The sequence below is a fragment of the Cheilinus undulatus genome, linkage group 20, assembly GCF_018320785.1.
Source record: "Cheilinus undulatus linkage group 20, ASM1832078v1, whole genome shotgun sequence".
In the NCBI taxonomy this organism is placed as follows: domain Eukaryota; kingdom Metazoa; phylum Chordata; class Actinopteri; order Labriformes; family Labridae; genus Cheilinus; species Cheilinus undulatus.
Genome location: NC_054884.1, coordinates 21634262 through 21661102, shown reverse-complemented (window position 1 = coordinate 21661102; position 26841 = coordinate 21634262). Strand labels below are relative to the sequence as shown.

The 26841-nt window shown below is 38.0% G+C and overlaps 1 protein-coding gene across 1 annotated transcript in view; it reads left to right on the top strand.

The window, feature by feature from the left end:
* The window catches only part of atrnl1b (attractin-like 1b), a 115823-nt gene that overhangs the window by 79130 nt on the left and 9852 nt on the right, over positions 1-26841 (top strand). The window contains exons 26-27 of the mRNA XM_041815736.1: positions 2395-2473; positions 15898-16005. Coding sequence (XP_041671670.1) covers positions 2395-2473; positions 15898-16005 — 187 coding nt within the window. The remainder of the gene's footprint in view (positions 1-2394; positions 2474-15897; positions 16006-26841) is intronic.

The following is a 26841-nucleotide window of genomic DNA, read 5'->3' as shown; positions in this document are numbered from 1 at the left end:
TTACATTATCTTCAAAGGTGTCTTACATAGTGCAAGTTCTGAAAGGGTTCCCAGCATGAGAGCTTTGAAACTAAATTCCAGGTGTGATGACGAGATGTTTGAACACTCAAATCTCGCTCAGTGGTCCCCTCCATTTTCCTTTAACTTTCTTAAAAAGCTTTCTTCAAAGTTATCACTTTCCTCAGAAGCCTTATCTCTCTCTTCAAACATGTTGGGCGATTGATCTAGCAGGAGTGGAAGGCAAATTGAAAGACAGTTAAGATGTCTAACAAATGGACCAGTGAAACCAGAGCTGGTCAAGTGTCTCTGCTGAAATGTGCTTATTAGATCAGACTGCCCGCTTTAGAAATGTAGCACGTCCCTAAAGACGAGGGCTCATTGGTCATATTACGACCTCTGTCTCAGATGCAGACCTGTCACCTTGTGGTTGCCGGACATAACAAAACACTTATGTTCTGTCTGTTCAGCAAGAATAACACAATAGAATAAAATGATAAAATATGTCAGTTTCTACAAATGTTCAAAACTTCACTGACTTTAGCACACAGTTGAATGTCCCTTTGCCTTTAGTACATGATAGTCTTTACATTCTCATCCATCACTGGGATAATGAGGTGGAAGCTCTCAATCAGTCATATTTTTATCCCACAGGCCCATATACCATGCTGAATATTCCTTGACTAATGGTTTAAGTGTTGGATTATTAATTGAAGTAATCAGCCAAAATATTCAAATGAATGAGGAACCTCGTCATAAAGCCTCACTGCTTAGACTTTCCTAAAGTTAGCAGAAAAACATATTATATGTAAATCCACCATGTTTTGGGTTTTTGAATACATTTTGAATGAATCATGTGCAAAATTTGGAAATGTATTTTAAGTTTATGTTTGGTTAAAGTTAATTACTTGAACAGAAGGAAGAGCCTTCTTCAAAGCATCCAAAATCATGGCTACCCCTCTCATTATTCTAAAACCAAACTGAAAATTAAATCATTACATCATAAAGCATTTTCTAAAAGAAACATTTGGATAAGGTGATTTACCTTAAGTTGGTAAGAAATTATATGAAAGTATATATTTAGGCATAGAAGTGTTGTCTTTAATATTCTTTTGCAACATCGTCGCACAAAAGTACATATTGGCTGCATTTCCACATGTACTATTTGACTTTTAGAGCACATTTTTGAAATCAAATGCTAAAGCTAAACCATCTTCTCCTGTCTCTAACCCTCCCTTTATGTATACCAGCAAGTGCATGGGGGACAGAAACCACCAGAGAAGTGCTGATAAACATCCAGAAAAGATTTTACTGATCAATATCAAGTGAGGATGTTCATCTCAGAGTTGATTCCCTTGTTAACCAGTTGTCTTTTCATCCATAATATTCTTTGATTTGCAAAGTTGCTTCTCCTTTGGTTGTGCTCTGAAGTGGAGTTCTACGCTGGTCCAATTTTGCAAACCCACATCTGCCCGCATCTGTAGAGCTCAGAATCGAAACCTGGCCCATTACCCACATTTATCCCCATTTAATACCTGGATTCACCTGGAACTGGAAATAGTGTTGGAACTGTATAGGCTGTGAAAGTATAAAACTTAAAACTTACAACATTCGGCTACATAAGCCCTTTGAGAGTAATGCTCTTGGGCTTCTACAATACATTTGCTAGAGAACGTCCATGTATGAGATAATGAAGAGGTAACAGAGAAAAGCATGTGCTTAAAATTACCTGAAAGCTTCGAGGAACTTTCTCTGATCATACTTGACCATGTTAGCTTATTAAGATGTGAAATTAATGGTCATCACTGTTATATAGCCTGTGATTCATACTTTTATATTGTTGCCTGCAACCTGCCTGCATTTGTTTGTTTTTACCCCTGCCTGTATCTTTGGAGTTGTAAAATTATATTTTCAACCCTCAGCTGAATGATTTAGGCAGGTCACACCAACCAGCTGCAGGACTCTACTCTAAAGATGATGCTAGCTGTACCCTGTCAAACGGAGTGGGCGATAAAAATATGTGTGAAACATGTTTGAGTCTCTGAATCACACATACAGTAAATAAGCTGCTTTTAAGGATCAATTCTGTTAACACAGAGCTGAGAACAACAAACTCAAAGAGAGTTTGGTTTCAGACTTTTTTAAAGAAGTCATTACTCTCTGATATATTTACATTGGGTTCATTCGTTTTTCTCATATTGATAATAAAAATGTGACATAATCAGTTACAACGGGAAGATGCCCCACAGGAATGTTTGGTACCAGAGAATTTGACAACTAACTGAATGCAAGAAAAAACAAACTATAACTTTAACAAACTTTAACAAACTGTCAGTGACAGCTGTAATTTGTTGAATGCATGCTTATTGATGTGTTGTTTTGCCTCTTCTGTTACAGTTGCTTTCTCTCTCTTCTCCTGGTGGCAGCGGTTGTGTGGAAAATCAAACAGACCTGCTGGGCCTCGCGGCGGCGAGAAGTAAGTCCATAAAATCAAAACAATGTTGATACCACACTCGCACTAAAGCACAGTTTACATTGTAGGAACTGTAACTTTTAGGAGGTTAAGCATATCCATACAAATTTATCTAAACCGACAGGGGGTTATGGGTATGTTTTGAAGAGAAGTTACACTAAAAATACACAAAAAGTGACATGGTAGTACTTCCTGTTTCTATTTGGTCCTGAAGTGTCTGTTTTAGAGGGACGATATTAAACATTTTTGCATTTAGTTGTCAAAATATCAGAAATGTTTCCAACAATGATAACGTTAAGACAGTAGTTCCCAACCTTTTTTCCATTGAGCCCCGCTTCACATATGTAAGAAGCACTGCTATTTCTGTCAAAAAATACACGTGAATTTGAATTGTTTTTGTTGTTTAAAGCCAAACACAATAGCCCAAACCACATGTGTTGGCAAAAGACCTTGATATGAACCATTCATATGGGTTTTATCATGATTTTAGGTAGTATGAGTGAACCTAATTTAAACAACCTCAGAGCAGACAGGCCACCGCACCCCCCCTGAAATCTCTGGTGCTCCCATGGGGGTTCCAGAATCCAGGTTGGGAACCAAGGCCTTAAGATACAGTATGAACCAGTACGATATAATGTTATACAATCTCATACAGTACAAAATGATATAGTATGTTATTTTACAGTATGATTCAAAACAATACAATACTATACGATATGATACAATATGATATGATTTGATATGATAGAATCCAAACAAATAAGATGTGATAGGATATGATAGGACGAGATACGAGATACAATAGAACACAAACAAATGAGATACAATACAATACACTACACAATGCATGGCCCATGATGAGGATAATATTTTGTTCTACCTCTTTTTTAAACACTTTTGAATCTGTGATTATACCATACTATGTAATTCTTTTCGTTCCCTAGCTTGCTGCAATAACAAAAATAAAAATTTGGTAAAAAACAAAAACAAAAACAAAAAACGTTACCTACATGAACGAAGTCTTTGCCAGAATCACATCACAGGAAATAGTAAAAATAATTATCACAGCATAAAAGTAGAAAACTGAAACCTGTGCTCCACAATAGCTCCCATGAGCAGGTAGTATGGTTCAGAAACAGCAGTTTGTATATGAGTTCCACTTTATTGCTTAGTCACATCCATTGTGTTTATGATGTCAAAAACTTAAACTGTGAGATAGAAAAATCAATACATTTCATCACCCTGTGTTTTCAGCCTTAAAAACAAACCCAGTTCATCTAGAAGCTTTTAGACCAGCATTGAGGGGAGGACAGTATCTGCTAATGGAAAACGCTTTTTTGAGAAGTAAGACGTCTTGGTATTTGATCGACTGTTTTGTCAGAATTAATTATAGTGAAAAGTACAGATAATAGTTCCAATAAATTGCAGCTTAAAGTTAAGTGCAGCAGTCAAAAAAGTGTGAAGAAAGAGGGTAGAGATACGGTGACTGACAGGAAAAGCATAGAATGAAACATTAATATTCAGTGTTGGTATGAAAGATGTGGTTGAGAAAAGATGAGGATGAAAAGCAGGAAAGATGTGATGATGGGCAGAAGGAATTAAAAAAGAGGGTAAGAAAGATACAGTACAGAAAATTGAGGAAGAGAGAAAATGTATGTAAATTCCCCTCACTGCCTGGAGCCAAACAGCCTGGAGTTCTCGCTGATTTCTCTGAGATCATTTCCATCTCTTCACAGTGAATCGTATATGTTCCTAGATGCTGTTTGTTACTCAAAAGTTTAATTCAGGGCCCATCCAACCTTATAGGCTGCAGTCGACTCATAAAGCTCCTACAGTTTATTTCCCCTCTGGGAATGACATTGATAATCACAGGATCTGAATTTTATACCCTCTAATTGATATATGAAGTAAACAAGAATGATAGCTAGCGTGCCTGCGAATCATGCCTTTCCAAAGAATTAAAGTCAATAAAAATTAATGCAGGCAGATGGGCTCATGTCATTGAAATTCTGCTCACTTTTACTGTCTGCTCTTCACTTTGCCATCATCTGTTTGTTGCTGCCCTTCAGCTGCCAGATGAAAATAGATAAATAAAAAACCTGCTTGTCTTAATTCCAGGTGATTGAAAAGTTTTGTACATGAAAACACTAAATAATTGTTTTGGTTTATAAACCATGGATAAGGAGGGTTTTTTTTGCAGATGACATCCTGCTTTATTACTACAATTACATATAAACATTTAAGTATATATTATCACTCTGCATTTGGGTGTTCATGCCACATGTTTTTCAAGCCCTTTTAGTAACAACATGTCACATTATTTATCTTTTCAGAACTTGATCCAATCTAATACTTTCATGACATTCCTGATCATATTTCTGAATTTGAAAACAACCGACACCCTAAAACTCACTGACACTCTGTTGGAATAATTTATTAGTTCATGTTAGCCTTTAAATACGTCTTTAATCTTTAATTTCATTGTGCAAGAGAGCATAAACTGCTGCATGGTGCAACTACATAAGAACAATGTTTCCATTGATAACAATCAACCAGTCAATCAGTTTATTCACAAAATCAATAAAAATGCAGACACAATCCATCATGGTAATTCATAAACAGCTCATTTGTGAAATGGGACTCGACAGAAAACATATGGAGCTTGTAGATACAATTTACAAAGAATATACAAAATATACACAGTTATAAATATGATTTAAGCAGCATTCCCAGTATTAACTCAAGACTCTTAATACCCTAAAATTTACTCTAAAGACCATAAATGTATTGTGACACTAATACAGTATGACAATAGCACTTAGAAAAATTGCAAATTAAATTAATTGGAGTATATATAGGAAGCAATTTAGATTGATCAGAGATCCTCAGCCACAAAAGGTCTAGGGTTGAACATTACTTTGTAGCAGCTGTTGTCTAAGGTTCTTTTTGAAGACAGTCAAAGATAATATTTCAATACTGCTCTAAAGCTCATTTAAATCTGTGGGCCTCTGCAGGTCATGCTAAAACTTGTACATTTCAGTGTACATTTCTTGCCTATTATGAGTTGTTTGTTCCTTGTGTTATGTGCATGAGAGGAAGTGCAAATTGGATTATCAATGCGTCAGTATACATCATATATTATACAAGCATTCTAAAAAGTGTTACAAAAGAGGGTCAGAGGGAGCATGCCCATTGACCATGATATGGCGTTATAACTTTGTTTTTGTAAGATTGGTAGCTTCTAGACTTAACTAGCATATGTATGGCACCATATGACATTACAAAAGTTTTGATAAAGCTCAACTAGAGACCTGTACAAAGTTGGAAAAGCCTCAAAAGGACACTTTTCTTAGCTTGAAAAATAGGCTAACATATTCAGATATCTTTCAGTTCTTCAATATGAACCCTCTGAAATTTTGTAAATTTAAACCTCGTATTAGCCCTATGGATTATCTTGATATTAACATGTTCAATGATGCTTCAGTTTCTACTTGAATGGAATACAATGCAATTTATTTTGCTTATATTTAAAGATAGTTTATTACATCTATACCAAATACAATCTTGATCAGTTCCTTATTTGAAGATTATCTTAATTTCCATGTGACAAAAATGAATTTGCATCATCAGCAAATATTACTTTGTGTAAGATATTAGATTAATTTACAAAAATTATTTACATAGAGAATAAAAAGGAGAGGTCCCAATATTGATCCTTCTGGCACTCCATATTCAGTATCTTTGAAATTTTATACATTTTACATGTACATATTGTTTTCTTCCATATATATACAGTAACTCCTAAACCAGTTTAATACCACCCCCTCACTCTACATTAAAAATCAAATGTGTCAAGTGTTTTCCATAAATCAGGCACCACACTCACCTTTATCAATGCTGGCATTTATTTTTTTCAACAAGATCCAGAATCAACATACAAGTTGTACTCTTCTTCCTAAGGCCATAGTGTGACGGGGACAATGATCTCTGTTCTATCAAGATTATAATGTTGCCTAAAATTGACTTTTTTTTTTTCTTTTTTTTTATTCAAATACTTTGGAGAGGGTGGGCATTTTAGCTATAGGACAGTAGTTATGTATACTATTTTTCTCACCAGACTTAAATACTGGGATAATCAAAATAGTAATATAATAATGCTGGATAAAAATTGTGATTATAGATATGAACAATTGTTCTTAATTGTTCTTGTTTTTTACTGGTTAAATAAAACATAGGACAATGATTTGCGCTCAAAAAAACAAGCACTTAATGTTTAAGCAAAATGAAAAATATGAATTAAATCGAAATGAGAATAAAATGTCTGGTTTGAAGGAAATTAATGCCAAAACGGTATTATACTGGAACATTACATCTTTAAATTTTAAATGGTTAGCTGTCAAACATTAATTTAAGAACCTTTAGATTTGTTGTTCAAGACGATATCATTGTGATAAAAAATGATTTAAGTTGCTGTATTGGCATTCGGGGTGCAGAAATTTAGAGAGAGGCTGTCTGTTGGTCTCCTTTTTGTATAAAAAAAAGTTAACAGCCTGGAGGGAATCCTTAAGTAATGTGATGGTCACTTAAACTTCTCAAATTGCCTCAACAATGCTTCTAGAGGGCTACATTTCAATGAAGTCCAAAAATGATTAATTCTACGTAGTAATTTACCTTTAAGAATTACCATAAATACTTCACTCGTTCTCCAACACAGTGCGATTAATTTTACTCAACCAAGAGTGTTTCCATTGAGGTGCAAAAACATCTCCTACAACAGTCCTCACCAAGACAGCAGCTCAAAAAACAAAACAACAGACCAATAAGCAAAAATTACACCAGCCAATAAAATTTGCAGGATTGAGCAGTAAAACATGTGCACACACTCGTAATAATGATCTTTAATCCAGGTTTTAACATCACAGTCCTCTTATTTGAGGTGACTCTGTTGTTCAGACCAGGAGGAGGGAGCTAAATCATGGAGGTGCTCTCACACTAAGCCCATTTGCCCCATACTGTGCCGAAGCATGATAGTCCCCCCTCTCTAGTTCCCCGCTGGCCCACACTCACACAGCCCCAATCCTTATGAGGAAAAATGTACCTCCATTCCAACCTTCTGTTGTGTAAGGAAGAAAAACCTACTTTCTCCAATAATTTGCACTGATGTTTGAAACCCAAACCAGAGCCAAATTGCTGGGCAGCATGGCACAGTGAGTCCAGCATAAAGGATATCAGCATATTAAAGACATTGCCTGCAACAAAGAAAATCAGCTTTTGTTTGTATTAAAGAAACAAAGATTTAATGTGTGAATATATAAAATGTATTTCTATAGAAGGTATTTTAGGTGAGAGTGATTCATGATTACTGACTTATGTTGAAACAGAGTCTTGTTGACATCACATAACCCGGTGATGAACTGATTGGTCCCTGTGTAGTACGAATTTGCAAGGGCTTGAAAACAGCCAGTACGCTCATGAGGCTTGTCCTAATCTGTTATTGAAAGGTAGTGGGCTGGACGCCATGTAATGATTACAAAACTGAATGTGACCTAAGAATATGTAATGATAATGAGGCGTCTGGAGATGGAGGCAGTAACAAGACCCTGATCCATCCAATTGATGCATGGGTGTATAGATTTAATCGAGCTTTTATAATTGGCTTTTCAGTGTGAAATCTGTGTTTTTCATGGACTTTACTGTGACATGTTTCTATAAAGCATTTTTTACATAAATAGGATTTTTGCATGAAAGAAATTTGGTAAATAAGTAGTGCTTTAACCTTACAAAGCTGCTTTTTTATCTTACTAATGCGCTAAGTGGATAAAATACTGGCTACCAAAGATGCTGCATTTGAATGATTATAGTTGTGGATAGGTGACAATTCTTAGGTCTTGAGTGGGGGATGTGAAGACATGAAGAGACAACGGCTGTAAATGCCACAGAGGAGGACAAAGACTGACCTCTTTGAAGCTACCAGTGGGGGGAACAGATGGGAGGGGGCACTGACATTTCTCGAGACTGCAACACAGATGTTTGACACAGAAACATGGTTGTATCTAATGCAGCTCTGCTCTCTTTATCTCTCTCCAACACTCATGCTAACACACCTTATATACACAGAGAACATATGTGCTGACCATTGATGCTTTTTGTTGGTGCTTTAGTTGTATCTGAAACGATAGCTGAGCAGCAATTGACATAAAAAAGGACTTTTTATGTCTGGTGTTTTTAGATGTACCAATAACTTTATCCATCTGTAGCTAATCAGCATCTGTTTATTACAAGCAATCATCCGGCCATAGAAATGCTCTTGGCTATGGTATTAGTGAGGGCTGCTGCCAGTTTATTACTGCTGGCTTTAAACTGTTGGTTGTGTCAGCTTGTGGCAAAATAATGATGCAAGTAGTGACGCATATAGAGGCTCAGAACAAGGATGATGTTTCTTATTTCTATGATAATAAACTGATTTAGGTTTTAGGATTTCGAGGAGCAACAATAGATGTCAAGTGCAAAAACCTGCAGTTCCTTAAGTATCCACTTGAGGCTGGTTGCAAAAGCTCCATAGGTCCCAATAGCAACTGTTTAAAATGCCCACTTTGGCAAATTAAAAAAGTACGTTTACAGCTGAAAAATTTTAACCTAAAAAAATGGCAATTTTTTTAGGTCAAAGACCTATTTTCTTGTACATATTGAAGGGGTTTGATTTTTTTAAATTACTGATCAATTGAAGGTATAGGTCATATTGCAGATGACTTAACACAGTAGCAGAGACCCCCCCCCCCCTTATGGGTAAGTAGTGATTTCTGCCAAAAAGGCTATGTTTTGAGGTGTTTACGACTATGCCAAGCATTCACAGTGCAAAAACACTCTTAATTCTGAAGCTACCCAAAAGTAATGAAATATTACAAAACCAAAAAAAAAAAACAAACAAACATATAAATCAAAAAAGAAAAAACTCACAGGAAATCTGTCTCTTTTGAGAGACCCAGACCATCTCAGTAGAGCTGGTTGTTTGGCTCCCAAACAGCTCTTCATTTGGTAATAGTTTGGCTTTTTAAATGTGGATTGAGTAACAACAAAGGATTGGGGAAGACGTACCTACCTTAACACATTTCATGAGTTAGCATTGCTAAATGAATAAAAGGCAAAAATACATCTTCTGGTAGCATGAGCCCTTGTAGAAATCAAGCAAACTGGACAGCTTTGAAATAGCAGAAACTGAGTCATTTTGATTGTCAGATCCTAAACATGCCGTTACCCTCGCATTGACTGAACTGAGCTTTCCTGATCACACAATTGTAACATGTCCTTTTAGACTTGGCATAATGTCACGTTCTGCTTCTCCCTTGAAGAGCTCATTCAGCAGTCATTGATTGCTGTAATAAGATTATCTCACTCTTAAGCCCCTGGTCTCCTTGATTGTACCTTGTCCAGATAAAAGTTTGCTCTATAATTCCCTCAAAAGTAGTGGATAGTTTAGCAATACTGTAACATAGGTTCAACCTCTGTCATACCTGAACAATTGTAGGTTTCATAACAGTTTACCTAATGCACAACACAGAATGTCAGAAATACAGCAGGCTTACATTTATTGAAGATATAACACTCATGCTATAATTACAGATTAAACGTATCACTTACTTTACACCACCACAGGAACATTTTATTCATATTTCCTAATGAGTTGTCAGTACATCAACCCACACAAAACTGCTCAGGCTCATCATCATCATATCAGAGTTGTATGCAGAGGCTTTCTACTACAGTGGGTTTCTACTTTAGGTGATCTTCAGTACATTAATCAAAGTGTGTTCTGCCAACATGCCATTAAGCAGTCAAAAGTGGGAGAAACTACCAAAAAAAAAAAAAGCACGGTTTCTCAGTTTTATCTTTTCATCAATTCATCCATCCTTGTTCTTCCACTTATCTGGCGTCAGGTTGAAATGGCAACAGACAGTGCAGGACAACCAGGATCTCCCTGGCACAGCAACGTTTTCCAGCCCCTTCTAAGGGATCCCAAGAAACTCCAAGGGCTCAATAATCCCTCCAGCAAGTCTTCAAAGAAGGCAATGAGGAAGCATCCTAATCAGCTGCCTCAGCTGGCTCTGTTCAGTATGAAGAAGCAGCAGTCCTAGTCTGGGCTCCCTTCAGCTCTTCACCCTATCTTGAAGGCTGAGCCCAGCCATCCTTTGGAGAAAACTTGTATTGATGATCTCATTTTTTGATCACTACTCAAAGCTTACAACCATTGGACAAGGTCAGAATGTAGCTCAGCGCTTCATCACCAGGGTCCAGTACGATGCTTGCATTACTTCTAAGCAGCACCAAACAGCCCATCAATCTCACAATCTGCAAAAGCAGGGACACACTTCTGAGGCTTTGGATGCACCTTTAGGTCCTGTCCCTGAAAATCAGAAATGGTGACAATGGTAATTCTTGACTATGTATGAAATGGGATGGGGTTCTTCTGCTGTACTAATTTAAGCCAGAATCCCACAGCGATTTGCGCTGACTGAGGGTGACTCATGGATCATGATGTTACATCCTGTTTTTTGTGCCTTTATTGACAGAGGAGGACAGCGGGTAGAGCTGGAAACAGGGACTAGAGAGTGGGGACACAGACTGGATTCGAGCCCGGGCCGTCTGCGCACATGGGGTGTGCCCCAGGCCACCAGACCATCTGCCCCCCCCCCCCCGTACTTTTTTATTTATTTATTTATTTATTAATCAAATATCTTTTAAAATGAAACTGCTCAGGAATATGAACAGTACATCTTGACCCATGTCCATCTACTCTAATTTTGGAGGCAGGGTTTATAACCTATTCTACCCTCAGTCAGCAGGGGGAGCTCTGAATGGCCTGACTTTATTCCCAGGCAGCTGTTACTCATTCCATCTTAATACATAGAGGAAGGGGCAAATCTGGCAGAGGTGAACAAGCACTGGGAACACTATGAATTCAATATGATGTTTTATCGCATTTTATATGAATGTTTTGACTCTGCAGGAATCTGCATGTTGGTATAGGCAGTGATCTGTGAAAAGGACAAAGTGACCTGCCTTGGGTGAGGAAGGCTCAGAGGCGGGATGACACTTAGCCTTTTATAGAATTCAATGAAGGGAACAAAACGTATTCAAAAGGAAGATAATTCAGCCACTCACTTGCCAAATTAATCAACTTGCGGAGCTGTGCTCTGCATGTCCGTCCTTATCAGAACCGTGAATAGCTCCAGCTTGTATTGTGGACAAAATCAGTCTGTCATTGGACGAATGTTACGTGTTTGTACAAAGTTCACCAAGGCTTTTTGTCATTAACTTAATATTCGTTTCTACCACCTTTCTCTTATTGTACGAGCTTTCAAGGTTGTTTCTCAGCACGTACATCGTCTGACTTTGCCTCGGCTCGCTTATTTTCCTCCGTAGCTTCAAATGAAATTCTGCAACATGAGAAATAACATCACTGCTATCTGACATTTAGGATGAATGTTGTTTGATTTAAAGCTTTTGTGAGAGAAACCATCACAAGCCATGAGCTGTTTTCTTGTTTGGCAACAGCCCCTCAAGGCCTTCTATCCTGCTTTTTATCTCTCAAAAAGGGCAAAAATCTTTTTTATTGTGACCTGGTGGCTCAGCAGCTTTAATCTCATGGTTTGGTGTTGCTGGTTTGATGTTTAAGAGTAGAGATGTAACAACAATCCAGCACCTTTAGATTTAAAGTTTAGAAATCAGTAATAGTGAGAGGAAAAATCTATCAGTTGATCAATCTCTATTTCATATAGCTGTTGTTTTTCTCTCAGCTTCAGCTCCCCTGGGGAATGTTTTCAGAGTGATTCAACACAAAAGTTGTCACATCAACTCACCTGAACTTTTTCTTGTTGGCTTCTGAACATTGTGTTTGAGCAGCAGTGAGGCTTGAATTTAATTAAGAGGCTGGGTGTTTACAATGCACAAATATACACAAACGTAACTGTAAATCTACTTGCCATGCTTCATAACATATACATAAAAAGCATTTCACACACATGGCTCAGCCCTGTTTCTAGAATGACCAAAACTCAGCTTGAACAACATTTTCAATATGGCTGCCATCATGGATTGCCCCCCTCATCAGTGTCCAGTATTTTCTGCAGTCTATGATTTTTTACATAACAAAATAATACTGATAAAGCTGCGTTAGTCACTGGAATAATAGCACATAATTAATACAGAAAACTAGCACTCTCATAAATTGCATCGTTCTTATCAGGTGATACAGGTAAGTTGGGATGGAGTCAATTAAAACTTTAATTAAAAGCTGCTCTAGGGAACACTTTTTGATCCATTGTTTTTTTTAGCCTGAGTCAAACCAAGATTTTCTTCCATAAACCTAGGGCTGGGTGATATGGTTAAAAAATTCTATCTCAGATTGTTTTCAAAATTAACAGGATTTACGATTTTATTTTTAGTTTTATTTTAGCTATCATACAGTTCACAGATTCTTGTGACAGTAGTTCTTGTTGGTGTTCTGTGGTACGGGTCATCTGAGGCGACCCGGATGATGTCTTGAAGCCCCTTGTCGTCAACGATGTTGATGGTCTGCAGTCTCTGGCAACCCATTAGCGATCGCATTATTTAGCTTAGATGTTGTTGTTTTGGGGACAAATCCCGCTCTGCTGGACTGCGATGGTGTAGCTTGACGTTATGGCTTGTTCCCGTGTTGTTGTTAGCGCCTTTGCTAACATTAGCAAAATTAGCTATCATGGCTTGATCCCCTGTTGTTGATAGCGTCTCTGCTTACATTAGCAAAGATGCGTTATGCCTGGAGGTGGTACTTCAGACTTGTTGTGCTTTGGTGTAAAGACAGTTCATCACCGCAGTATGTACACACAACTTTTGTTTCATCCAGACTTCCATTAGGCAGCTTTTTAAATCAAAATTTGCCATGAAGCAGACCTGGGTCTGACTCCTCACTCATCACTGCTGGCTGCGATTGACCTGCCTTCAACCTTTTCACCCCAGGGACATAGACATCCGCACAAGAGGACTACGGGAGGAAATTGTGGTCAAACTTAGTCATATGATTAAATCGTGTTATTATTTTTATAACACGTTAAGCTTTCCTGATTAATCTCAAGCGTTAAAGCGTTTATATTAACAGGCCTATTATAAAACATTGTTTGGTGAGTTCACCAGAGATGGGAGTAAGTCACTCATGTGCAAGTCACAAGCAAGTCTCAAGTCACTGTGGTGAGAATCAAGCAAGTCAAGTCGAGTCCCATTCATGTTAGCAAAAGTTACCATCAGACAGTGTATATAGACTGTTTCCTCAATGCAAAAAAACAAACAAACAAACAAAAAAAAAAACACCCTGTCAATCAGTCCACATTGGACAACAAATATGAATCAAACTGCTTACAAGGTAATCCACACAAACTTTTTATCACACACATGCAAACACATCCATATCACACACACATACATGCAAACACATCCTTTTGTCTACATAGTGTATGTCTTAGACTGAAGTTAAATCTAACACTAAGTAGTATCCAAGTATACTCACTAGCGTTGAACTAGTGATAAAAAAGGTAAAATGTAACATAAAAATAATTTATAATGTAGCTAACACATAGTAGCGGTTATGCCAGACTTTGAATGAAACAAAATGATGTGCATTTGAAATTGCATAGCCTTTTACAGAAAAATAGCTAATGAATGCTCTTAACCTCTGGAAGTTAAGCAAAGTAACGATTGCATCCTGATCAATACGCTAATAGTTTACAGCTTAAGGTCATGGCAGAAAAATGCTATTTAAATAGTCTTTTCATTTGAATATTTCTTCTTTTATTTCTGCATTAAGTGTACTATTCTTCCTTTTTAGCCTTGTTTATTGAACTTCACAGTGGTGCAAAGGAAGGACAGGTTGTGAGGCCGATGATCACGAGTGCTTGATGTGCTTTGTAATCTGAAGTACAATTAGATCTTAATGCGGCACACTTAAGCTCATCACAAATCCAATACCAATCAGTGATGTCCTTGGCTCCAAAATGGTGGCCTGTTTCGATATTGATCAGACACAGCATGGCTGATGAAAGTGTAGCACTAGTTGTTTTACAATATTGATTAGTGGAGAACAAGAGAGGCTATTTTGTGTTCAGTCTTAGAAAAAGAAATAGTGTCAGTTGTGGGTAGATGGCTAAACACTGCATTCGTGTGCAGAAGCTTCATGGGAATTATGTGTAGGTTGTTTTGATGGTGTGCATGATGAAATGGCAGCACTGTAAAAATCATTGTTCCCACATTGTTATTTGCATTTAATTTTCATTCTCTTACCATAAAAGCTCTGAGGGTGTGAATTATTTTATTAAGTTTTCATTAAAGTTAGTACATCTTCCTCATGATTAAACCTTTAACATGGAAGCTGTAGAAAATGAAGTCTTCAATTAAAGCTAAACTTATTTTTGAGTCAATTTCTGCCATTTTATTAAAAAAACACAAAATTATTGATTCAGATATTGGCAGGGGAGCAGGCAGGGGATGGGCATGATGTTGCCCATACAAGAGATAAAGTGAGATTTGCCTAAATGAAATTTTGTAGACATTTTCAAGAGTGAAGTTTCTTTATCCAGTGTTGTTAGACTAGCTTAATTAATCACCTACCCTCAATCCTTCCATTTTTACCAGCTTTAGACTTTGAGCTGTAGTCTACCCTATTGTAGTTTATAACCTTGCAAAGCAGATGGATTCGCCTGTTTCTGTGTTTCTCACTGGCGAATCAATCTTGCAAAGCTCCTGTCTGAACCGTTTGGGTCCAGTTAGAAAATGACCAGACCAATCAGTGGGGGCAATACTTTCGGGTGAAGCGGAGTCGTGACGTAAGCAAGCATCAACAAGAGGCCAGTGCAGTTATGGAGGAAAACATTAGCTTGGATGCTACCAATGGATGGATGCTTTGTTAGAAGAAGAACAAGAACAGCATGGAGTTGTTTTCTTTCCAAAATTGACAAAATTTGTGTACTGACATGTCTATAGTCACCATGGTTCACATTTTGCAGTTCTCTGTGAACTCCTCGATAGGTGCATTCCTCGGTAGCGGCTACGTCACGTGTTTTGTTGCTCTGATTGGCTCATAAAGATGTGACAGACAGAACGTTCATCCAATCACGCTCCTTGTTTTATTCAAAGCCTCTGCCCTTTCTCAAATGCAGTGTATTTGAGGTTTTTCAGATGGATGTGTGAAACAAATTCCATCTGGCATGTCAAGTTAAGTTTTTTACCCATCAAACTTTTTTTTTGGTACATCATTCACATTTTTAATGTACAAAAATTTACTAATAATTTACATGTAATAAAATCAAAGCCAGTCTGACATGTCTTTATATGATTACCCATTGTTTGATTGGGCTGTCTCCTATGTTTTATTGACTTGTCCTCCAATTTTCATGTTTCAGCAACTGATGAGGGAGCGCCAGCAGATGGCCAGTCGTCCGTTTGCCTCCGTTGCCGTCTCACTGGACACCAGAGGAGAACAAACAGAGCTGCTGCAGCCTGTGCTTGAAGTAAGTTCTCTTTAACCACACATACTACAGTGCTGTGAAAAAGTATTTTCCCCCTTCCTCATTCCTTGTTCTTGCATATTTGTCATACTTAAATGTTTCAGATCATCAAAATAAATGTTTATATTAGATGAAGATAACTGGCCGTTTGTGAAAAAGTAATTGCCCCTTGTTGAATCATGATTTAATTGTGATAAACTAGATATCTATATGTCTATTTTAGGGCTGTCAGTCTGTTAAAAAATAATCGAATCTTTTGTAGGCTTTGTAATGAATCACGATTAATCACGTGTAAATAATTTGAGAAAAATTGCATTACTGGTAGATTTTATCATCATAGTAAAAACACATCAAAAAAGGAATGTGTCTGAATGGCACCAAGATTTTCTACAAGGGGCACAGATGTCCAAGTGGCCCTATGTAAACGGGCAACTCAGGTTTAAGGGTGCACTCACAATAGTACCGTGCCGTATTCTAACCATGCTGAGGCCCCTATGAACCCCTCCCCTGTGCCCCCTTTGGCCCGCACTCACACTGCTCAACGCATCCAGGCCTGAGCATTGATAAGTCACGTGCCGATGTCATCACACGAAGCATCCAGCGTTGATGAACTTAACATGTTGATAACTCAGTATACATAAGTATTGTTTTATGGCTGTGAAATAGCAGCAGATTTATACGATATCTGATCTGACACTGGAGTTATTTCCGATCAGTAGCTACATTCACTACGTTCAGAGCCCAGTGCAGAGAGAGAGATAACGCGGTTCATAGCGGAAATTATCGCTCACAGCATATAATCTGGTGCCTGATCAGAGTTCCAAGCACTTCTGCTGAATGAAACCCGGAGTTTTTAACTCGTATGAGCCCCTACAGTCATTACTCTGTGTATCTGAATCCCCCTGGCGTTCCTTTATGCACCACGAACAGTGTAGGGTGTATCGTGTTACTTTTGTAATGCTGATGATGTCCCGTTCAAACGTCAGCGATTAAAACCACAATTTCACTTCCTGATAACATGAAATACAGTTAAAGATAAATTAATTCAGGGGATGATAGTATGACATCATTATTTTATATAAGAGAGGTTAAATCAGCCATGAGAGTAACCCTGGCACATACTTGTCTGCGTATTTGGCACTGTCCTTTACACACAGAGGATGAAAAGTGTGTGTTATCCTGTGAGCTGCTGTTTGTGGCTCAATCAAGGGAAGAAGCTTTATTTCACAAACCATAAAACCTCTCACAGTCATTAAAGCCTGACTTTGTGAGAAACTGGTCAGAAATGGGACAGGGATCCATTAGAATGAGGTTGCACTGGAGCTGTGCGAAGTTAAATTCTTCAGCTCTTATAAAATCTTTTTAACTTGTTGAAATACAATGAGACAAAATATATAGATCTCTATCCATCTCTCAAGAAAAATCCCGCTGTCTCTAGCATACAGCTGCTGCCTGGTGTGCTCTGAAGCCGGTCCTTTTGTTGTTGCTTCACGTTACGTCACATTCCCGCGCTTGTGCTCCTTCATTTGCATCCGTACCTTGGCATGGCACGGATACTTCCAACATTTTCATGTCAGAATTCCTTTATATACCCTGTCATCCTTGTTTCTGACTCTATCTACTGTCCTCTTCTACCAATAAAGGCATAAAATGCTCAAAAATATACTTTCAAAAACAAAACCAAACAAAAAGAAATTTCTACGAGCTTTTGAAACAGTAAAAAATGGAGATTCTTTGAGATTCCAGCAAACCATGATGAGAGCCATTTTTCACAAATAGAGAAAACTGGTCCACCAGAATTATTCCAAGAGCACATCGATGAATCACAAAAGAACCCAGAATACCATCTAAAGACCTGCAGGCCTCATTTGACTCAGTTAAGATCAGTGATTCAACAATAATGAAGAGACTGGGCAAACATGGCAGTTCCAAGGCCAAAACCACTGATGACCAAAAAGAACACAAAGACTTGTCTCAGATTTGCCCCCCCCACCCCCACCCAAAAAAAACATCTTGATGATCCCCAAGACTTTTGGGAAAATACTTTGTGGACTGTTTACAGAAACATTTTAGTGTGAAAAACATGCAAAAAAAGAAAAACCTCAGACCAACACAGTACATGTGATAAGAGGCTCAAGTTTAACAAAATCTGCACGCATTTGACATCATGCCAAAGCTTTCATTAGATTATAGTAATGTGCTGTTTGTGAATTGAAATTTGAGTCAAGAAGAGAATCTTAAATCATTTGATGCCTGTTTTGTCACTTTTGCAAGCTTATAAGACTTGAAAGAGCTTGTAGAGACTCACAGAACTTCACATTGTCGTGTAGTGCCACATAATTGGACCTTATTGTGTGCTTCTCAACCAGCTCATGCCCTCTGCTCGCAATTCTGTGTCAACCTTTTATCCACTCCCCACATCGATAAGTAATCTGGCCCTGATGGCCCTTTCTCTACATGTCCTCTCTTCTTTTATGTGAATTGTCCTCTGCAATCAGGATAAAAAAGACATTCTAATATTTTCTATTGCATGGGAAAGGAAACATCTTTAATGTGGTGTCATGAGGATTTTTTTTGGAAATGTTTAATGGGCACTTTAATCCTCTTACCACAAAATTCAGCCACTATTCTGAAAATAATTTCTAAAATTGAACCATGTATTATTATTATGTTGCTTTAGAGTGAATTTTACGACTTTTCCTCGTAGGCTGTTTACAGGAAACACGATGCTTTCAAAAGCTGATTAATTCATTATTATACCCTGCACATTCACATGCTTTTTGCCACTCCACCTCTTTATTCCTGTAATGTGAAAACCTCCCACGCAAAGAGAGAAGTAGTACACCTTTAAGCACACTCCAGGACTCAATGCCACCCGGGATAAAAGCGTAACTTAAAGCAATACAGGGAGCTACATCCTTAAATTGACACCGAAGGACCGGCAGTGTTTCCTCGGTCGGGGCCGGCTCTGTGTCACCTGCCGTCGAGAGAAATAAAATCACTGTGGCAACCGGCAGAGAGGCACTACATTAGCTATTAGTGCAGCGCTGAGTGCCACTCACTGTGCATTATGGTATCGTGAAGGGCAATGTAAAGAACAAAACAGTGCTTCTTAGCTCTCTGAGTGCACTCTACTGTTGCACTTTTAAAGCAGGGAGGTTCTGAAAAAAGCGCTCAATCCTACTGCTTTGTCTCATTTTGATAAAATGGAAATTGCACACTTATAATGCTGGACAGGTTAATTAGTCTGTTACTTGATAGTTTACTTTAACCCTTCTTTTACTGGGCGAAAACAGGACAGTGTTGTTGTTACACTGCTGCATTAGGTAGAGGCTCTGCATCCACTGGAGAGTGGTGCTTTTAAAAATGGCCCAAGCTGTTGTGAAATGATAACTGGGAAGAAAACACATCCTCAGTCCTGTTTGTCGACCCTCTCAAGATGCAGAATGAACCTCTCAATGCATGACTTTCAATTTCACATGGAAATCTGTGCAGCTCTGGAAGACATTACTATAAACATATTACTGCAGGAGAAGTTTTGGATAACACACAAATCCTATTTTTTCTACTACAACTACTGAAGCACATGGTGTTCATTTATGTTGATCATTGCCATCTTATAGTTTGTAGTATTAATGAATTTTCTATAGTATAGCTTCAGTGTGAGATGAGTATCAAAAACAGAAGTTAGATGTCTAAAACTGAAAAACCAAAAGTAAAAAAATAAGAAATCTTTGTGTTAAAAACAATTGTGTATTTATGTATTGCAACACACAACAGGTTTGGAAAGAAGTATTAAGACAAAATATGATTATCAAACACAAAACTGAAGTATGAACCAAGGTTGTTATAGTTAACTAAATAAGTAAAACTAAAATGTGAAAATCATTTAGTAACAACCCTAAAAAAAAAACTAAGCTTAACAAAAAAAACGAAACCTAACTCAAACTGTATATTGCACTTACAATACAAACTAAAATAGAATAAAAACAGAGACAAAATATCCTTAGTTTTAGTCTTTGACGCAGCCATACCGACTGGCACCTGCACCTAAGCCTGGGGAGTGTAAAACAGCCTGATTTGATTGGTTAAGACTTCAAATGGTGGTAGTTTTATGTCGGGAGTTGAATTTGAACATCATCTCTAAATAAATAAATGACAAATGAAAAGTAGCCTGTTTGAATATGCCTGTAAAACTGTATGATGTTCACTCAGCCCTGATATCTAAAAAAAAAAAAAAAACTAAAACCAACACTAAAACTAATAAAAACTAAACTAAAATGGAGCATTTTTGCAAAATCAAAACTAAACTAAACTAACAAACCAGCAGTAACAACTAATTAAAACTAAACTGAAATTGATCACAGAGGTTTAAAACAAAATAAAAATATTTTGGGTAAACAAAGAGTCTATATATGATACATACAGGTGCATATCCAAAAATTAGAATATCTTTAAAAAAAGTTATTTTTTTTCCTGTGATTTAGTTTAAAACATTCTAGATACAACTCATATGAAGTGAAATTTTTCAAGACTCTTTAAGCTCGATCATTATGGTATACAGCTTGCAAAAATCCACTATCTCAAAATATTAGAATGTCACAAAACATCGGTCCAAAAAAAGGATTTACAAAACAGAAATGTTGACCATACTGCATCTACACAACGTGGCATGGAGCCAATCAGTCCGTGGCACTGCTGGGTGGTCCTCTTATCTCCTCTGTATTGTTGAGTCAGGTGTCTATTTGACATTTCCACAGAGATTCTCTATGGGGTTTAGGTCAGACAAGCTGGCACACACATCAAACTCTGTCATCCCACAGTCAGCAAACCAGTTTCTGGTAGTTTTGGCTTCACTGTGGGCGGGTGCCAAGTCCTGCTGGAAAAGGAAATCAGAATCTCCACAAAGCTTCTCAGCAGATGGAAGCATGATGTGCTCTAAAATCCCCTGGTAGATGGTTGACAGCATTGACTCTGGACTTGATAAAGGACAGTGGACTAATGACACGGCATCCTAAACCATCACTGACTGTGGAAACTGAAAACACTGGACTTCAAGCACCTTGGATTCTGTGCCTCTCAGATCTTCCTCCAGACTCTGGGACCTTGATTTACAAATCAAATCAAAATTTAGTTTAATCTGAAAACAGGTCTTCGGACCACTGAGCAATGGTCCAGTTCTTTTTCTCCTTAGCTCAGATGAGACGCTGATGACATCTGTGGTTCAGGATTGGCTCGACACCAGGAACATGACACTTGTAGCACATTACTGGGACCTGTCTATGTGGTTGCTCCGGATTAGGGCTGGGTATTGTTAAGAACCTCACGATTTGATTTGATTTCGATGCTTTAGGTTGCGATTCAATTCGATATCAATTCGATTCAATATTGATTTAAATGCTCTGATGTCGATTCAGTAAGATGTAGAAATACACAAATAACCTGTTGACAGTTTTTTAATAATTATTTTCATGCCCATGTGAACATATATGGTAAGTTACCTCAATTTTTGAGCAATAAAACATCTGAAAATAAAAATTTCCAGAATAATAACATTTGTGCATGTGGAGTACAAAAGTAAAAAGTAAACTTGCATGTAAACTTAAATATTTCTTTCCTCTTGGAAATTGTGATAAACCTCACATAACATGGTTATGGTTGATTGTTGTTTGGTGGAGTGTGGCCTCTTGTCCATACAGTGCAAATCACACGCACAGCGACCCCTACTGGCCAGGAGGTAAATCGATTCAGGGCATTTGCTGAATCAATATTGAATTGAGGGGAGAAATATTGCGATGCATTGATTAACCAATATTTTTACTCACCCCTACTCCGGATCCACTGACTCTAGCCCCAGTCCACTCATTGTGAAGCTCCCCCAAGTTACTGAATCTTTTTTTTTTTTTTGATGGTCCTCTGAAGGCTGAGCTCATCTCTGTTGATTGTGCACCTTTTCTTACCACACCTTTCCCTTCCAGTCAACTTCCCATTAACATGCTTTGATACAGGCTCTGAGAACGGTCTGTCCTTTCAGCAGTGACCTTCTGTGTCTTACCTCCCTTTGGAGGGTGTCAGTGATTGTCCTCTGGACAGTAGAGAAGTCAGCAGTCTTCTTTATGATTGTAGTTGTATGTACTGAACCTGAGTGAGAGAATAAAGGCTCAGGAAACTTTTGCAAGTTGGACTTTTCCATGATAGTCTAATATTTTGAGAAAGTTGAGGGTTTTTTAATTGTAAGTTGTAATCATCAAGATTAAAACAAAAAAAATGTCTGGATATGTTTCACTTTGTATGAAATGAATCTTGAATACAGGGAAATTTAACTTTCTGAAGTAAATCACATGAAATGCCTTAGATTAAGCGTTTATGTCCGTAAGACATGCTCACACGATTCCAAGAGAGGCACATTATCAAGTCTTCCTTGCAAGCTTTTAAATGCACCTGGAGAATTTGGACAGAATCACTGAGAAAGGTTTAATTTATCTGGTTTCAAATGTGTAAATGCATGTTTTGGACCACATACAGCTCCATCAAAGAGCTTGGCAAACACTGAAGGTGAAGCATATGAATGAAACAAGCCTAATTCTCTTTTATAAAGGTTAATTGGTCGACATCTGGCACCACTTAGTTGGTGGAAGTATTTGTTGATGTCAAAGAGGACACTGATGCTCACTACAACCACTAGTCCCCAGTTTATTTTACCAGCTCTGTCATCTGACCTCAGACTTTCTCATTTCTATCTGTGTAGGTAATGTAAGCAAATACGGAGACGTATGATATGCAGGTCAGTTCTCAAGGACAACTTTATAAACAATTTTTGACTCTACTGCTCACAAAACAAGAATCCCATGGGCTGCATTACCAATGACCCCTCACAGCACATCTCAGACCTTCCTCTGTGATTGTCAGCGCTGATACGGCTGCGATACTTAGTTCCAGCTCCATCACTAAGTCTTTACAGAGCCTCCAGCTGGACTGAGAGCAAACCAAAAAACAGCCCTCCATTTTTGGTCGGTTTGAACCTCCCCAGAGACGGACTCTGCTTTTAGTGACCAGGATATCAGCAGCTGTTTGACAGAGAGACAGCGGGGGCACAAACACTGCAGGGCCAGGTCTCAATGTCACAGATGTCTCTATTCAATATGGCCGACGTTCAACATATGGAAGCACTAACGGACAGCTAGTGTGATGGATGACACCTGTCAGCAGGGGGAAGGAAAGATGATACAGATTGTGTGTTTATATGTGCGTGTGCTGGCTTATGTGCATGGATGGTTATGAATGACTATAACGAATTCCTCAAGCTTGATTAATGCACAGAAGAAATGCAGGCTGGGTAGACTTTTTATTCAGAAGATATGAAAATGGACACTGCAATTTTAAAAAGCTGTGATCGAAAAGGCAACCCTGTGATTGAAATGGAATGAAATGATTTATTAATGTTTTCATTTCCTCTGCGCTGAAGGAATACTTCCGTTATCCCAGATTAATGCAGGAGTTTGATTTCACTTAGGAAAATGAAAAGAGCAAAGAATAAAAAGGGCTGTTTGACTCTGCTATTATTATTTCTGCCTTTCACACAAACCCCAAATGTTTAATTTTGTGCATCAAAAGTCTGCACATGCATTGGATTATAAACACTACACCATCAAAGTATAGTTCCAAAAGAGCTAATCAGCAGTTACTAACAATGAAATATAGATCTGCATGAAGGTCTTTTGTTTGGTTACTTGACGCTAGAAATATGGAGGCAAAAACATTACTGCAGAATTGTAAAGACTTAATTTTTAACTGGTCCCTGTTGGAAAAGAATGTTGGACGAAGTGAAATAACGTATCTTGTCTGGACTATTTTATATTTTAGACTTTATCCTTCAATCAAGCATGGGCATGTTCAAAATGACTGAAGAAAAAAGCTAACTATCAAAGAAATAAGAAACCTCAGTTTTCATAAAATATGTCATTAATGAACGATAGCTCAGCAGATGTGATGTGTGAGCTATATTGTAATGCAGTTTAGCATATACCCATGCTATCATTAGCTATTTATATTCACAGATTACCCCTTTAACAGAATCACCACTGAAAGTTATGAGAATACTATTAGTTTTAGAAAACTGTCAAGTCTGGTATGATGATATTGCTTTTTTCTTTATAGCAATTGCATTACTCCTAAAGCTGCACCAACCAGCCCATCAGTCTTGCAATACATTTTGCCTTCACTGGTGAACAAGTTCCTTCAGTACAAAGGTATTTGTCTGACCATGACTGCAGTCACATTGTATTCAAATACATGTACTTTAATGTGGAGTTTGCCCCCTTTTACAGCTATAACAGCCCCCACTATTCTTGAAAGGCTTTCCACATGATTTTGGAGTGTTTCTGTAGGAAATTGTGCCATTCGTCTTGTTAACCATTTATGAGGTCAGGCACTGATGTTAGCCGAGAAGACCTTGCTTGCAGTTTCCATTCCAGTTCAACCCAAAGGTGCTCAGTGGGGTTGAGGTCAGGGCTCTGTTGGGGTCAGTCAAGTTCTTCCACAATGAACTCATTAAAACAATATCTTTATAGTCTGTGCTTTCTGCACTGGGGTACTGTCATGTTGGAGTAGAGAAGGACCTTCCCCAAAGTGTTGCACACAGTTGGAAGCATAGCATTGTCCAAAATGTTTTGGTATGTTGAGGCATTAAGACTGCCCTTCACTGTAGATAAGGGGCCAAGCCCATACCCTGAAAAACAGCTAACATACCATTATCCCTTTTCTATCAAACTTCAAAGAAGCATGATTCATCACTCCACAGAACACATTTTCAATGCTCCACAGTTCAGTGTCATTGAGCTTTACATCAACCCATCACTTAGCTATGGACTTGGTGATGTGAGGCTTGTACGCACCTGTTCGGCCATGGAAACCTATTCCATGAAGCTCCCACTGCACAGATGTACAAACATGAATGTTCAGAACTCTTCAGCTATGGAATCAGCAGAGTGTTGGTGACTTTAACACACCATGCTCCTTAGGAATCATTGACACCAACCTAACCATCTCATGTTAATTTGCATTGCATATTTTTACTTTCTGAGCATGGCTATTCAGCATCCAAGTACCCTTTGCAGTCCTTGCAACCATACCATTAATGCACAGGCATGTATATACTGGTTTAAATGTCTAATTAAAACTTGTACATATTTTAAATGTATATGATTCTTTTCAGTTCTATTTGTAAAATTTAATGTATAACTCCTGTACATTGAAAACAAAGCTTACCAGAATCAAATTTCTTGTTTGCGTAAGCATAATTGGCTAATAAAGCAGATTCTTATTCTGATTTTAAAAATGTTCCACTAAAAACTATGACCATCCTAAAGCCATGCTGCAAGCAGTGGTAATTTGAGTCACTTTATTAGTCTTAGTCTTGGATAAAATGCTAGAAGTTAACCTTTTAGTCATTTCTGCCCTTTATATTTATTTAATTTTAGCCGTGATTCATTCAGTAAAAACATACTTCTTCAGATAATATCTTAACAAAATGTTATTGCAAAATGGATATGCAGTTTTACTTGGCAGAAAAGTAGTGTAACAAGCTTTAAGCTTTAAAGGAGGAGGCTGGGGTGGAGGAGGTGAAGTCTTGCCAGCAGCAGCGTGGTGCATCAGCATAGATGCAACCAAGGATTAGTGAGAAGTAGAGGTGTCTTCGACTAAGGATTTTCATAGTCGAATCAGATTCATCAGATTTTGCCTTTAGTCAACTAATAGTCGAACAGCATTTCTGCTAGACTTTTTGGCCCCGGTCAAAATGACCGGCAGTCCTCAAGAATTCCGGCCATTTAGAACAACTACCGGACATTTGCTTTAACATTATTTTGCTGCATTAACAGCAGCAAAACGCATACATCTCTCTCTTATTTTTCTTTGTGTAAGTGGTTTAAAGTATCAAAATGCAACCTGCGCGCTTTTCCTTACACACGCTGTCAGTTACACAATATACGCCCATGTTAAACTCATAAACAACAACAGTTAGCTTCACTTTAGCACCGTTAGCCTGTTAGCACTTTGGCCGCTATCATAACTATGCAGCTTACAACAGACAAAACCATCCTCCACCGACAACAACGAAGCATCCAAACACATAACAAAAGTGCTCTCTTAACTGGACACTGCATTAGAACTCTACATTTCAAATGAAAATGAGTCTTACCGTCAGTTGCTAATATCAGTCCTCATGATGATATAACTAACCTCTGCTAAAGCAGTAAATCCAACCATCCTGGTTTATTTGAAGCCAGGAAGAGAGACAGAGCCTTTGTTATAAGCTACAAGCGGTCCATGCCATTCTGCACGATGTGATTCTGTGTTGACTACAATTCAACTCTATCTGAGGATTGGTCATAGGTAGTTTATCGAAGTCCACTGCAACTCTGCTCTGCGTAGGCCTCTCTCTCTCTCTGCTGCTGCATCAGTGTTTATGACGCTCAGCTACACAGTTCCCTTTGTTTCAGCCTCTTCATTACTTGCAGCGATGACACAAAATCCCTCCATACCGCTGATGATATTAAGCCTTTGGTTAACCAGGAAAACCTCACTTAGATTAAAATTCTGCTTTACGAGAAAGCTCTGGTCAGACTTTCCCACTTTCCCTGCATAGTCCCCAGCAATACTGAGCATGAGCAGAGAGATGGATTTGCTTTGACGTCATCATGCATACATAATTAGCCATCTGCTTGCCGTCTGAGGAGATAAACAACCCCAGCACCGCAGGACAGTGGGTGTAGTAAGATTAGGCAACTTTTAGTTTATATTAACACATTCTCACAACATATCTTCTAGGTGACACAAAAT